Source organism: Capra hircus, chromosome 8 (assembly GCF_001704415.2).
Source record: "Capra hircus breed San Clemente chromosome 8, ASM170441v1, whole genome shotgun sequence".
Classification (NCBI taxonomy): domain Eukaryota; kingdom Metazoa; phylum Chordata; class Mammalia; order Artiodactyla; family Bovidae; genus Capra; species Capra hircus.
Window position 1 is genome coordinate 75,891,575 of NC_030815.1, and position 13,621 is coordinate 75,905,195.

General features: G+C 41.6%; 1 protein-coding gene across 1 annotated transcript; it reads right to left on the minus strand.

Annotated features, from left to right (window-relative positions):
• CCL21 (C-C motif chemokine ligand 21) lies at nt 4,403-5,586 on the minus strand. Its single transcript, XM_005684096.3, has 4 exons — nt 5,427-5,586; nt 5,195-5,315; nt 4,918-5,100; nt 4,403-4,836 (listed from the first exon to the last, which is right to left on the minus strand). The coding sequence occupies exons 1-4, from the start codon at nt 5,491-5,493 to the stop codon at nt 4,812-4,814; spliced, it is 396 nt and encodes a 131-aa protein (XP_005684153.1). The 5' UTR covers nt 5,494-5,586; the 3' UTR covers nt 4,403-4,811.

The following is a 13,621-nucleotide window of genomic DNA, read 5'->3' on the forward strand; positions in this document are numbered from 1 at the left end:
GCTAGGAAACAAATTACTTTTGAGCTTTCATAAATAGCAAGGATAGATCCAGTTTCGCTGACCTTCCTATGCCTTAAAGCAGGATAGGAGGTGCCAAGTACGTCAGTTGTGCTGTGCTGGTAGCTCATAATACCCCATTTTTAATTTTTAAAAGGAAGAAGTCAAAAGAAAGTTCCTGTCATTGGTAATCATGTCCCTCTAAAGGCTGTGTTGATAAGTAAAGACTAAAGTAGTGGCTAGGCAAAGTGTGGCCCAGGTACCATAGAGGGAGGGGGGTGTTAAGAAATCTGGTTGCTTAATTTGGCATTTGTTTCTGAGGTTGTTAAGACAGTTTTATTGGCTGTAATTCTGGGAAATCTTACTCGCCCCATCCATCCTTTACATTTGTGTCAAAGGGGCCCTTTTTACAAAGGAGTGAACCAGGGGAAGCAGAAAGTTTAAGGTTTTGAGGCAACACTGACAAGGAACTGGCCCACCATTTCATAAGTGTGTGTGTGGTTGTGTTATCATTTCATGGAAGAGATAGTGCTAAAAAATCATTTAAAAACATGGTATCATTAATTTTCCGGATAACAGTGAGGATCATTTATTATTAGACAATTGTAATTGTCTATTAAGGGAAAACCAGGATTCTGGGGATTACAATGAGTTTTCATGCTTATGGGATGATGGTTTTATACATTTTGGGGAAGAATGATGTTGAGAATTTTTTCCTTTTCACATTTCTAGTAAAAGCCATTGATTGTCTTACTGTTGAACACTGGCATACTGTACTAGTATTCAGTAAAATATTTTTACTGTATGCGTGAGCATAAACCTGGAAATCCTCCAAATTTATAATTTCATTTTATGCTTTGTACTCATTTTTTTTACACTGAAATGTTTACTTATCTAAGCAGCAATCTTTTGGAAAGTTTCTTTTGTCTCCCCTCTCATTTATATTGTTGTGATTTGATGCCTTTATAAACATATACACACACCAGAGACATTTACTATAGTTTTAGTTGGGACTCAGGAAGGAGTGAAAATAAATGCATGTGTTTAATTTGCCATCTTTACCCTGAATTCCTACTTGTTTTTGAATTCAGTGGTATTGATCTTTCCCCCTTATAGTTTGTGTTTTATGGCTTTATGTTTAAAAAGTTTTTTTCTACCACAAGTTTATAAACACATTTATATTTTCTTTTATAACGTATATTTTAAACATTAGGTCTTTAGTCCTGTGGTAAAATGTTTGAAAAATATTGAGGCTGTGATAAAGGGAAAAGTATAGGTATTTTAAAAAAGAAAGAGCAATTAGAATCTTAAAAAAAAAGCTGAGTGACAAAAGGAGAGTAAGCAAAGTATGTACTTTTCTCTGCAATGAACAATATTTACATGGTCATTATAATGTAAATTATGATCATTGCCTAATTGTAGTTGTTCAGTTGCTCAGTCCTGTCCGACTCTTTGTGACCCCATGGACTGCAGCATGCCAGGCTTTTCTGTCTTTCACCATTTCCTGGAGCTTGCTCAAACTCATGTGCATTGAGTCAGTTATGCCATCCAACCATCTCATCCTCTGTTGTTCCCTTCTCATTCCTTCAACCTTTTCCAGCATAAGGGTCTTTTCAAATGAGTCAGGTCTTCCCATCAGGTGGCCAAAGTATTGGAGGTTCAGTTTCAGCATCAGTCCTTCTAATGAATATTCAGGATTGATTTCCTTTAGGATTGACTGATTTGATCTCCTTGTAGTCCAAGGGATTCTCAAGAGTCTTCTCCAACACCACAGTTCAAAAGTATCAATTCTTCAGCACTTAGCCTTCTTTATGGTCCAACTCATACATCCATACATGACTACTGTATAGTGGTATAGGTGTTTTTAGAGGATAGAGTGATGGGGAAGAGGGTTGGTAAGAGAGCTAAATCTTCACTTTTTATAAAAGGAAGTCAACTGATAACTTTAAAAATAAGTAAATTAAAAAAACAGAGGTATGAACAAAGCATTTAGATGTATGGCACTAACTCCCAGAAGAAGTAGCTTAAGAGTTGAAAGTTGCAGGAAATCGTTGTTCAGAATAAGTGCTTTGGTACTTTCTGATTTTATTAACCATGAGTATGTATTATTTGGTTTTTTTGAATGATACATCTTATAGAAAGAAGAAAGAACAGGATAGTATTGCCAAATATGAAGGCAGAAAAGGAGAGTAGGGACTCATTCTCTGATGAGATAAATATTATATTGCATGCCTACTCAGGGCAGGGCTTGAGGCAAATACCAGGTATGCAATGTGGTAGGATAATTTGGTGAAATATGAAGCTTTGTTTTGCCTGTGTTTTTCTTTTTTTCTCTTTTTGCTGATCATTTTCTTTTCTCTTTAGAGCAAGCGAGGATTTTGGTAGGGCTTTGGCCACCTCATGCGAAGGGTTGACTCATTGGAAAAGACTTTGATGCTGGGAGGGATTGGGGGCAGGAGGAGAAGGGGATGACAGAGGATGAGATGGCTGGATGGCATCACTGACTCGATGGACGCGAGTCTGAGTGAACTCCGGGAGTTGGTGATGGACAGGGAGGCCTGGCGTGCTGCAATTCATGGGGTCGCAAAGAGTCGGACACGACTGAGCAACTGAACTGAACTGTACTGAGAGTATCAGCACTCTGATGTCAGAATCCCTTTTACCTTTGTAAAAATCTAAAGTAAACCTGGGAAGAGGTTTTACCTTGGAGGGACTGAGAAAAGGGAGGGTTTTGGAGAGAATTCCTTAAGACTGTGGAGGGGATTGGTGTGTATGTCTAGCCACTGTGGGCAGTGGGCTCTAATCCCTGACTGGGATGAAGCAAGTGGTAGGACCTGAGTAGATGGCTCTGAGGGGTGTCTGGGGAAGCCAGGACCAAGCCCAGAAGCTCTCACAGCTGAACTCCTGTGGCTCAAATGTGGCACAGAGCTATGAGTTGGAGAGTCCAAGACCCAGGGAGTTGTACCTGCTGGGAACACAGGGGTCACGGCATTCACTGGTGAGACCAATCTCTTGATGGGAGAGTGTCAGGGGTATGTAGGAAGCCTCCCCTGTGCCTTGCTATTTCTTTGACCTTTGTACAGCCCTTGGCAGATGGGATCCTGAGAGTGCCAGCCCTCCAGTGCAGGGCCTTGGAGAAGGTTCGTTGGAAGAACATTTTATATTGTGTCTTTGGCCCTGTCTTGTGGCTTGCAGGATCTTAGTTCCCCAACCAGGGATGAACCTGGGCCCTAGAAGTGCTGAGTTCTAACCAATGGACTGCCAGGGAATTCCTGAAAGAGCATTTTAAAGTGCAGTAACTCTTGCACATCTGAGTTTGTAGACTAAGATCACACCTGCTGCATGATGATAGGTAGGGAGCAGCCCCTGTCTTCACTGGCCTCAGGAGGAGCAGACAGCAAATATTTTCATGACTTGATAAGCGGTTAAGTGCTCTGGCATGCTCAGGCCCCAGAGGAAGAACAAGGGGATGCGGCAGACACCTCTAGCTCCTTGTCCCCCTCCTAGGACCTGTCCCCTCCTTTCTCACTTGTCCTGGCCTCATCTAATGGTCTCTCTCCCCTCCCTCACCTAACGGTGAAGTGGGGAATTGGAGGGTCTCTGCTCTGGGAAGGAAGAGGTATAGGAGAGCCAGGCTGGAGACTTCTTGTAGAAAAGGCTAATTTACATCTGATTTCTGGGGTTCCAAATACCTGTCACTGGAGACTCACTCCATGGCCTCAAGAGGTTAAAGTGGCTAAAGTACCCTGGACCCCAGGGTACTCAGCTAGGGAAGAAAGGAGAAAAGAAGGGACAAGGAGGATGCATTCCTAGCTGGAAGGAAGCTGAGGCAGGACTCTAGAGTCCAGGTAGGAACAGAGAGCACATAGCCCCATCGGGCAAGGAGGAGAGGCCATGCACCCCACTTCACTGTCAGGGTGGAAGGGAATCCTCTGGGGTCTTTGGGAGGAGATGGGAACTCTGCGTAGGGCAGGTTCCAGAAAAACTTGTGTTTGACTGTGTTATAGGCGGGCTCAGGCTCCCACCTCCCTCCAGTATGCCAAAAGGCAAGGGTGGACAGCCTCTGGTGAAGCTGAGAGTGAGAGTGCTGGGCGGAAGCAGGGTAAGTGGTCTCTTCAGGGTCTCAGGAGCCTGCAGAACCATTGAGGATGTGTGTCCTGGAGCCACCATCTCTCCATGGGCAGGGATTTCTCCTAGACCCGGAGCAGCCCAGCTCCTACCCTGCCAGTCAGCTTCTCTTTTACTGCCTGCAGGTCTGGGCACCTGGGAAGCAAGGAAAGTCTTGGGGCGGGCAGGAACATAGAATTTTCCCAGCCTGAGCTCCTGATTGGGACCCTAGAGTGTGTGACTCCCCGCTGTGGTGACAATGGCTTCTCTGCGGACACAAACACACAGAAACAGAAACGTGGGAAGAAGGCCAGAATGGCTGTTTATTCAACTGGGTATAAGTCATATTTACAAAGGAAAAAAGAGCTGGGTAGTGTGTAGTGTGGAGCAGGGTCAGGTCCAGGACCCTGGGTGAACTTTCCTCAGAGGGACAGGCCTGCTGCCACCTCTCACACTTCCTAGGGGACATGCCCTTCTCTGCGTCTCTAGGCCTGGCCTGATGTGGGCAGTGTAGCCGTGCAGGGTAGGGTGGGAATACAGAAGGGGTGGTTGAAGCTGGAGAAGGGGTGAGGCAAGGCCAGCATGAAGCGGCTGCTCTGGGGCCCCCGAGTCCTCCCTCTCTCCTAGCCTCTCTTGTCCCTTTGGTTGGGGCTCCAAGCCCTAGTGAGACTGGTGGGGACCTCCTGGGCTCCGGGCTGGTCACTGGGCTATGGCCCTTTTGAGGTCTCAGTCCTGGGAGGGCAGAAGAGGGGTTTGAGGGCATGATCGAGGCTCTCCTTCACCTCCCTCCCCCTGTCCCTTTAGCTCCCTTACCTCTTACAGCCTTTGGAACCCTTTCCCTTCTTGCCAGACTTGGGGGCCCCCTTGTCCTTCTTACAGTCCTGGGCTGGTTTCCGTGGGGCTGATGGCTTGTCCAGACGCCGCATCAGGTTCTGCACCCAGTCATCTTTAGGGTCTGCACATAGCTCTGGCTGAGAGCGTTTCCGAGGCGAGAACCTAGGGTTCGGGGGTTAGCAAGCCTGTCCTAGTCTTGCCTATCATGCCCTCCCACTTAGCTGCTAGCCTGCACCCACCCTGTGTACCTACTTACAGGATAGCTGGCATAGCGCAACCCAGGCTTATGTCCTGCCTCCGGTAGCTGCGGACAATGTTGGCGGGAATCTTCTTTCGGCTGTACGTGAGGCAACAGTCCTGTGCCCCTCCATCACTGCCTGTGGGTGGGGTTCGCAGGGAGTGAGAGGCTGCTTATAGACTCCTACCCCAGGCCTCTCTAGCTCTCCCCCCACCCTGCCCTCCTCCCCCGCCAGGCAACTCCTTGATACCTTGGACCTGGAGGATGCAGAAGGCCAGAGCCAGGACAAGGATGCTCAGGACCAGTGACTGAGGCATGGCCGTGGCAGCGCTCAGGCGAGGTGGGCAGTTTCAGTCTGGGGGGCCGTGTGTGGGCTAGGACTGGTGTGCTGCCTGCCTATTTATGCAGGCGGACACTTTCGCTTCCCCCATCCCTAGGCACTCAGTCCAGGCAAGAGTAGGAATCTCCCTCCTTCCTTCCTGAAAGACACTCAGATCCTGTCCTGGCACCCAGCCTCACTAGTATGCGGAAATGAAAACTTCACACAGCTAGTCAGTCCCCAAGCCGACCCTGTCTCCTGCTCAATAAAAGTTGAATCTGAAAGGCCCGCCTTCTGTTCCCAGCCCCTGTTCTGATGGAGGCTTTATCACCTCTCCTCTGGAACACTGTGATTGCCTCTTCAGTTCACTCCAGGCTCCATGTTCTTCCATTCCTTCAAGCAGACTGAGGACTGTTACTAAAAGACAAATCTGATTAATGAATTGTAAGAGTTCTGTATACATTCTAGATAATAGCCCCTTATCAAATATATGATTTGCAAATATTTCCTTCCATTCTGTGGGTTGTTTTTTCACTCTCTTGATATCTTGATAGTGTCCTTTGATGCACAAAAATTTTAAATTCAGTTGATCTAATTTTTCTTCTGTTGTCTGTATTTTTGGTATCGTATTTAAGAAAACATTGCCAAATCTAAGCCCTTGAAGGTTCCCCTTAGGTTTTCCCCCCAGCATTATTGAGATATAATTGACAAAACTGTATATGTTTAAAGTGTACAATGTGATGAGTTGATATATGTATATATTGTGAAATAATTACCACAGTTAATTAATACCTCCATCACTTCATGTAGTTATACTTTTTTTTTTTTGTAGTGAGACAGTTTGAGCCCTACTTTCTTAGCAAATTTCCAGTATAGGATAAATGAAAGTTGCTCAGTTGTATCTGACTCTTTGCGACCTCATGGACTGTAGCCTGCTAGTCTCTGTCCATGGAATTCTCTGGGCAAGAATACTGGAGTGGGTAGCTGTTCCCTTCTCCAGGGGATCTTCCCAACCCAGGGGCTGAACCCAGGTCTCCTGCAATGCAGGTGGATTCTTCACCGTCTGAGCCACCAGGGAAGCCCACGGTACAGTATTGTTAACTATAATCACCATGTTGTACATTTGATCCTCAGAACTTACTCATTTTATAACTGAAACTTTGTACCCATTAAAACATCTCTCCATTTTCCCCAGTCCCTGACAACCATCATTCTACTTCCTTCTTTGTATTTGACTTTTTTGTTGATTCCCCATATGAGTGGCACCATACAATATTTGTGTTTCTCTGACTTATTTCACTTAGCATAATCCCCTCCAGGTTCCTTCTTTTTCTTATGGCAGGTCTCCCTCTTGTTGTGTCCAGCTCTTTGCAACCCCATGGACTGCAGCTTGCTAGCCTCCTCTGTCCTCCATTATCTCCTGGAGTTTGCTCAAATTCATGTCCATTGAGTCAGTGATGCTATTTAACCATCTCATCGTCTGTTGCCTCCTTCTTCTTTTGACTTCAGTCTTTCCCAGCATCAGGGTCTTTTCCAATGACTCAGTTCTTTGAATCAGGTAGCCAGAGTATCGGAACTTCGGCTTTAGCAGCAGTCCTTCTAATGAATATTCAGGGTTGATTTCCTTTAGGATTGACTGGTTGAATCTCCTTGCAGTCCAAGGGACTCTTGTCTTCTCCAGCACCACGATTTGAAAGCATCAGTTCTTCGGCACTCAGCCTTCTATATGGGGCTGAATAACATTCTATTGTGTATATATAATCTTATATATAATCACAAGCTTGTTTTCTACTTAGGCTGTTTCCCTAACAGACATTTAGGCTGTTTCCATATCTTGGCTGTTGTGAGTAATGATGCACAGAAAATGGGAGTGCAGGTATTACTTGGAGGTAGTGATTTCACTTCCTTTGCATATATGCCCAGAAGTGGGATTGCTGGATCACATGGTAGTTCTATTTTTATTTTTCTAAGGAACTTCCATACTATTTTCTATTATGGCTGTACCAGTATACTTTCTCACCAGCAATACAGAAGTGTTCTCATTTTCCACACCCTTTGGAGCATTTGTTATCTCTTATATTTTTGATAGTAGTCCTCCTAACAGGTGTGATGTCTCTTTCTGGTTTTGATTTGTATTTCCCTGATGATTAGAGATATATTGAACATATTTTCATATATCAACTGGCTATTTGTGTATCTCCTTTGGAAAAATATATTTTCAGGTTCGTTTCCCAGTTTATGGTCAAATTTTTTTGTTTTGTTTTGTTTTGCTATTGAGTTTTAGGAGTTCGTTATATATATTTCAGGTATTAACCTTTTATCAGATATATGGTTTGTAAATATATTTTTCCTATTTCCTGTGTTCCTACACTGCCCTTCGTTTTTGTTGATTCTTTCTTTTGCTGTACAGAACCTTGCTTATTTATTTATTTTAAACAAGAGCCAAGTTTTAAGTTTGTTCACTTCTTGCATTTGAAGTACTTCTTGATGACATCCTTGGTCTGAAAATCTTTGCCATAGTTCTTAACCACTACACAGTCGCAACCAACCACTTTCAGGGTTTTCCCTTTCCATCAGTTTTACAGAGGCTTACCCACTCCCCTAGTTTCTTTTCTTTTTAAATTGGGGTATAATTGATTTACAATGTTGTTAGTCTCAGGTGTATAGCAAAGGGAATCAGTTATACATATATCCACTCTTTTTTTGAAAGAGTCTTTTCCTGTATAGGCCATTAAGAATATTGGGTAGACTTCCTTGTGCTATACAGTAGATTCTTAATTAATTATCTGTTTTATATATAGTAGTGTGTATATGTCAATCCCAGTCTTCCAGTTTATCTTTCCCCCGCTTATCCTTCCCCCGCTTATCCCCTGGTAACCATAAGTTTGGTTTCTACATCTCTGACTCTACTTCTGTTTTGTAAATAGGTTCATTTGTACCCTTTTAAAAACTGTTTATTTATTCAACTGTGCTGGGCATTTGAGATCTTTAGTTGTGGCACACAAGATCTTCAGTCTTCATTGCGGCATGCAAATTAGTTGACTTTCAAAGATTTAGTTGTGGCATGTGGGATCTTTTAGTTGTGGCATGCAAACTCTTAGTTGCAGCATTTGGGACCTAGTTCTCTGACCAGGGATCAAACTTGGGTCCCCTGCTTTGGGAGTATGGTCCTAGCTAGTTGACCACCAGGGAAGTCCCTGTACCCTTTAAAAAATGTCTACATATAAGCAATATCATATGATTATTTGTCTTTTTCTGTCTGACTTACTTCACTCAGTATGACAATCTTGAGGTCTATCCATATTGCTACATATGGCATTATTTTGTTCTTTTTAATGACTGAGTCATATTCCATTGTATATATGTACCATATCTTCTTTATCCATTCCTCTGGTGATGGACATTTAAATTACTCCCAAGTCCTGGCTATTGTAAATAGTGCTGCAGTGAACATTGGGATGCATGTATCTTTCCAAATTGTGATTTTCTCCTGGTATATGCCTAGGAATGGGATTGCTGTGACATATGGTAATTCTAGTTTTAGATTTTTTTTAAAGAAACTTCCATATTGTTCTCCATAGTGTCAGTATCAATTTACTTTCCCACCAACAGTGTATACCCTCTTCAGCATTTATTGTTATAGACTTTTTGATGATGGCCATTCTGACAAGTGTGGGTTGATACCTCATTGTAGTTTTGATGTGCATTTCTCTAATAATTAGTGATGTTGAGCATCTTTTCATGTGCTGTTTAGCCATCCATATGTCTTCTTTGCAGAAATCTCTATTTAGATCTTCTACCCATGGGGTCGCAAAGAGTCGGACACAACTGCGCGACTGAACTGACTGACTGACTGACTCACCCATTTTTCAATTTTTTTTTTTTTTAAATACTGAGCTGCATGAGCTATTTGTATATTTTGGAGATTAATACCTTGTCAATTGCTTCCTTTGCAATTATTTTCTCTCATTCTGAGGGTTGTCTTTTTGTTTTGTTTGTGGTTTCCTTTGCTGTACAAAGCTTTTACATTTAATTAGATCCTGGTTGTTTATTTTTGCTTTTATTTCCATTGCTCTAGGAGATGGTTCATAAAATATCTTATTGTGATTTATGTCAAAGAGTAGTAGTCTTCCTATGTTTTCTTCCAATAGTCTTATAGTGTCAGTCTTACATTTAGGTTTTTAATCCATTTTTAGTTTATTTTTGTGTATTGTGTTAGGGAATGTTCTAATTTCATTCATTTACATGTTGCTGTCCAGTTTTCCCAGGACACTTATTGAAGAGACTGTCTTTTCTCCATTGTATGTTTCTTGCCTCCTTTGTCATAGATTAGGTGACCATAGGTAGGTTTATCTCTGGACTTTCTGTACTATTCCACTGATCTATATTTCTGTTTTTGTTTCAGTACCATATTGCTTTGATTACTACAGCTTTGTAGTATGGTCTAAAGTCAGGGAGACTGATTCCACCAGCTCCATTTTTCTTCCTTAAGATTACTTTGGCTATTTGGGGTCTTTTGTATTTCCATACAAGTCGTAAAGATTTTTTGTTCTAATTCTATGGCTGCATTAAATCTGTAGATTGCTTTGGGTAGTATAGTCATTTTCACAATATTTGTTCTTCCAATTCAAGAACATGGTATATCTCCTGATCTGTGTCATCTTTGATTTCTTTCATCAGTATCTTATAGTTTTCTGAGGTCTTTGGCCTCCTCAGCTAAGTTTATTCCTAGGTATTTTATTCTTTTTGTTGTGATGGTCAATGGGATTATTTCCTTAATTTCCCTTTCTGATCTTTAGTTGTTAGTGTATAGGAATGCAAGAGATTTCTGTATTAATTTTGTATCCTGCAACTTTACCAAATTCATTGATGAGTTCTAATAGTTTTCTGGTAGCATCTTTAGAATTTTCTATGTATAGTATCATGTCCTCTGCAAACAGTGACAATTTTACTTCTTCATTTCCAATTTGGATTCCTTTTGTTTCTTTTTCTTCTCTGATTGCCGTGGCTAGGGCTTCCAAAACTATGTTGAATAATAGTGATGAGAGTGGACATCATTGTCTTGTTCTTGATCTTAGAGGAAATGCTTTCAGTTTTTCATCACTGAGAATGATGTTTGCTGTGGGTTTCTTGTATATGGCCTTTATTATGTTGAGGTAGGTTCCCTCTATGTCCACTTTATGAGGAGGTTTTTTTTTTAACCATAAATGGGTATTGAATATTGTCAAAACCTTTTTATGCATCTATTTCCCTAGTTTCTTATTGTCATCAGTCTTCATTAGGGCCTCAATCAACTTGACATATGTAGGTTCATCATAGTTGGATGCAAGATGGGCATGGCACTGGTCTAATGCTTTGCAACTTTGCAAACTCCATGTGCTAGGCCATTGTGATGAGAGTGGTCTTCAACACTTCTTGCAAAACAATATTAATGTCCATTACCCCTCCAGCACCAGTGCCTTCCTTGGCCATGATGGTGGGTAATGGGTGGAGCTGAATCTTGAACGTACCCCAGGCTCCATCTCTGAGCTACTCAGAGGTTGCAGGAAAAGAGCCTCCAGAAGTTTTTCAGTTTGATGTACTCCCACTTTGTTTATTTTTTAAAATATTTATTAATTTATTGGCTATGCTGGGTTGTCTTTGCTGTGTGCAAGCTTTCTCTAGTTGCAACAAGCAGGGGCCACTCTCCATTGTGGTGCTCAGGCTTCTCATTGTGGTGGTTTCTCTTGTTATGGAGCATGGGCTCTAGGTTCTCAGACTTCAGTAGTTGTGGCACTTTGACCCTAGAGCATGCGGGCTTCAGTAGTTGTGGCACGCAGGCTCAGTAGTTGCAGCTTGTGGTCACTAGAGCAGGGGCTCATGGAGTTGCGGTACATGGGCTTATTTGTTACATGGCATGTGGGATCTTCTGGAGTATGGATTGAACCCATGTACCCTGCATTGGCAGGGGGATTCTCAACCACTGAGCCACCGGGGAAGTCCCCACTTGTTTATTTTTGCTTTGTTTTCATATATTCAAAAATATCATTGCCAAGACCAATGCAGAGGAGATTTTCTTCTGCATTTTCTTCTAGGAGTTTTATGGGTTTAGGTCTTACATTTAAATCTTTAATTAGAATTAATTTTTGTGGGTGGTGTAAAATAGGGGTCCAGTATCATTCTTGTACATGTGTCTATCCAGTTTTTTATCACCATTTATTGAAAAAACTATCCTTCCCCCATTTTGTGTTCTTGGTTCCCTTTCAAAGAGTAGTTGACTGTAAATGTGTAGGTATATTTCTGGACTCTGTATTCTATTGCATTGGTCTATGTTTCTATTTTCATGTCTGTACTATATTGTTTTGATTACTAGAGCTTAGTAACATAGTTTGAAAGCAGGAAGCATGATGGCTCCAGCTTTGTTTTTCTTCCTCAAAATTATTCTATTTGGGGTATTTTGTGGTTCTACATGCGTTTAGGATTTTTTTTTAATATTTCTGTGAAAAAATGCAATTGGAATTTTGATAGGGATTGCATTGACTCTGTAGATCACTTTGGGTAGTTATGGACATTTTAGCAATATTAACATGCCCATCCAAGAATACAGGGTATCTTTCCATTTGTGTCTTCTCCAATTTCTTTCATTAGTTTCTTATAGTTTTCAGTGTATAGCTTTTTCACTTCCTTGGTTAAATTTATTCCTAGGTATTTTATTGTTTTTGATGCTATTGTAAGTGGGATTGTTTCTTAATTTTTTTCCAGATACTTTGTTGTTAGTGTATAGAAACACAACTGATTTTTCTTTGTTGATTTTGTATTTTGAAACTTTACTGAATTTGTTTATTAGTTCTAAGAGGTTTTTGATGGAGTCTTTGGAGTTTTATATACGTACATAAATTTTCTTTTTTTTTTTTCCCTGCCCTCCTCTTTTGGTTTATTTATTTTATTTATTTTTTATTTTTTAAATTTTAAAATCTTTAATTCTTACATGTGTTCCCAAACATGAACCTCCCTCCCACCTCCCTCCCCACAACATCTCTCTGGGTCATCCCCATGCACCAGCCCCAAGCATGCTGCACCCTGCGTCAGACATAGACTGGCGATTTAATTCTTACATGATAGTATACATGTTAGAATGCCATTCTCCCAAATCATCCCACCCTCTCCCTCTCCCTCTGAGTCCAAAAGTCCGTTATACACATCTGTGTCTTTTTTCCTGTCTTGCATACCGGGTCGTCATTGCCATCATCCTAAATTCCATATATATGTGTTAGTATACTGTATTGGTGTTTTTCTTTCTGGCTTACTTCACTCTGTATAATTGGCTCCAGTTTCATCCATCTCATCAGAACTGATTCAAATGAATTCTTTTTAACGGCTGAGTAATACTCCATTGTGTATATGTACCACAGCTTTCTTATCCATTCATCTGCTGATGGACATCTAGGTTGTTTCCATGTCCTGGCTATTATAAACAGTGCTGCGATGAACATCGGGGTACATGTGTCTCTTTCAATTCTGGTTTCCTTGGTGTGTATGCCCAGCAGTGGGATTGCTGGGTCATAAGGTAGTTCTATTTGCAATTTTTTAAGGAATCTCCACACTGTTCTCCATAGTGGCTGTACTAGTTTGCATTCCCACCAACTGTGTAGGAGGGTTCCCTTTTCTCCACACCCTCTCCAGCATGTATTGCTTGCAGATTTTTGGATCGCAGCCATTCTGACTGGTGTGAAGTGGTACCTCATTGTGGTTTTGATTTGCATTTCTCTAATACTGAGTGATGTTGAGCATCTTTTCATGTGTTTGTTAGCCATCCATATGTCTTCTTTGGAGAAATGTCTTTTTAGTTCTTTGGCCCATTTTTTGATTGGGTCGTTTATTTTCCTGGAATTGAGCTGCATAAGTTGCTTGTATATTTTTGAGATTAGTTGTTTGTCAGTTGCTTCATTTGCTATTATTTTCTCCCATTCAGAAGGCTGTCTTTTCACCTTGCTTATATTTTCCTTTGTTGTGCAGAAGCTTTTAATTTTAATTAGATCCCATTTGTTTATTTTTGCTTTTATTTCCAGTATTCTGGGAGGTGGATCATAGAGGATCCTGCTGTGATTTATGTCAGAGAGTGTTTTGCCTATGTTCTCCTCTAGGAG

Bases quoted from the DNA above. Each gene is read 5' to 3' on its own strand.
- CCL21 (XM_005684096.3), bottom strand. From the start codon at position 5,493: ATGCCTCAGTCACTGGTCCTGAGCATCCTTGTCCTGGCTCTGGCCTTC. The intron at 5,316-5,426 runs GTATCAAGGAGT...CCCCACCCACAG, and splicing joins CTGCATCCTCCAGGTCCAAG to GCAGTGATGGAGGGGCACAG. The intron at 5,101-5,194 runs GTAAGTAGGTAC...CCCGAACCCTAG, and splicing joins TGCGCTATGCCAGCTATCCT to GTTCTCGCCTCGGAAACGCT.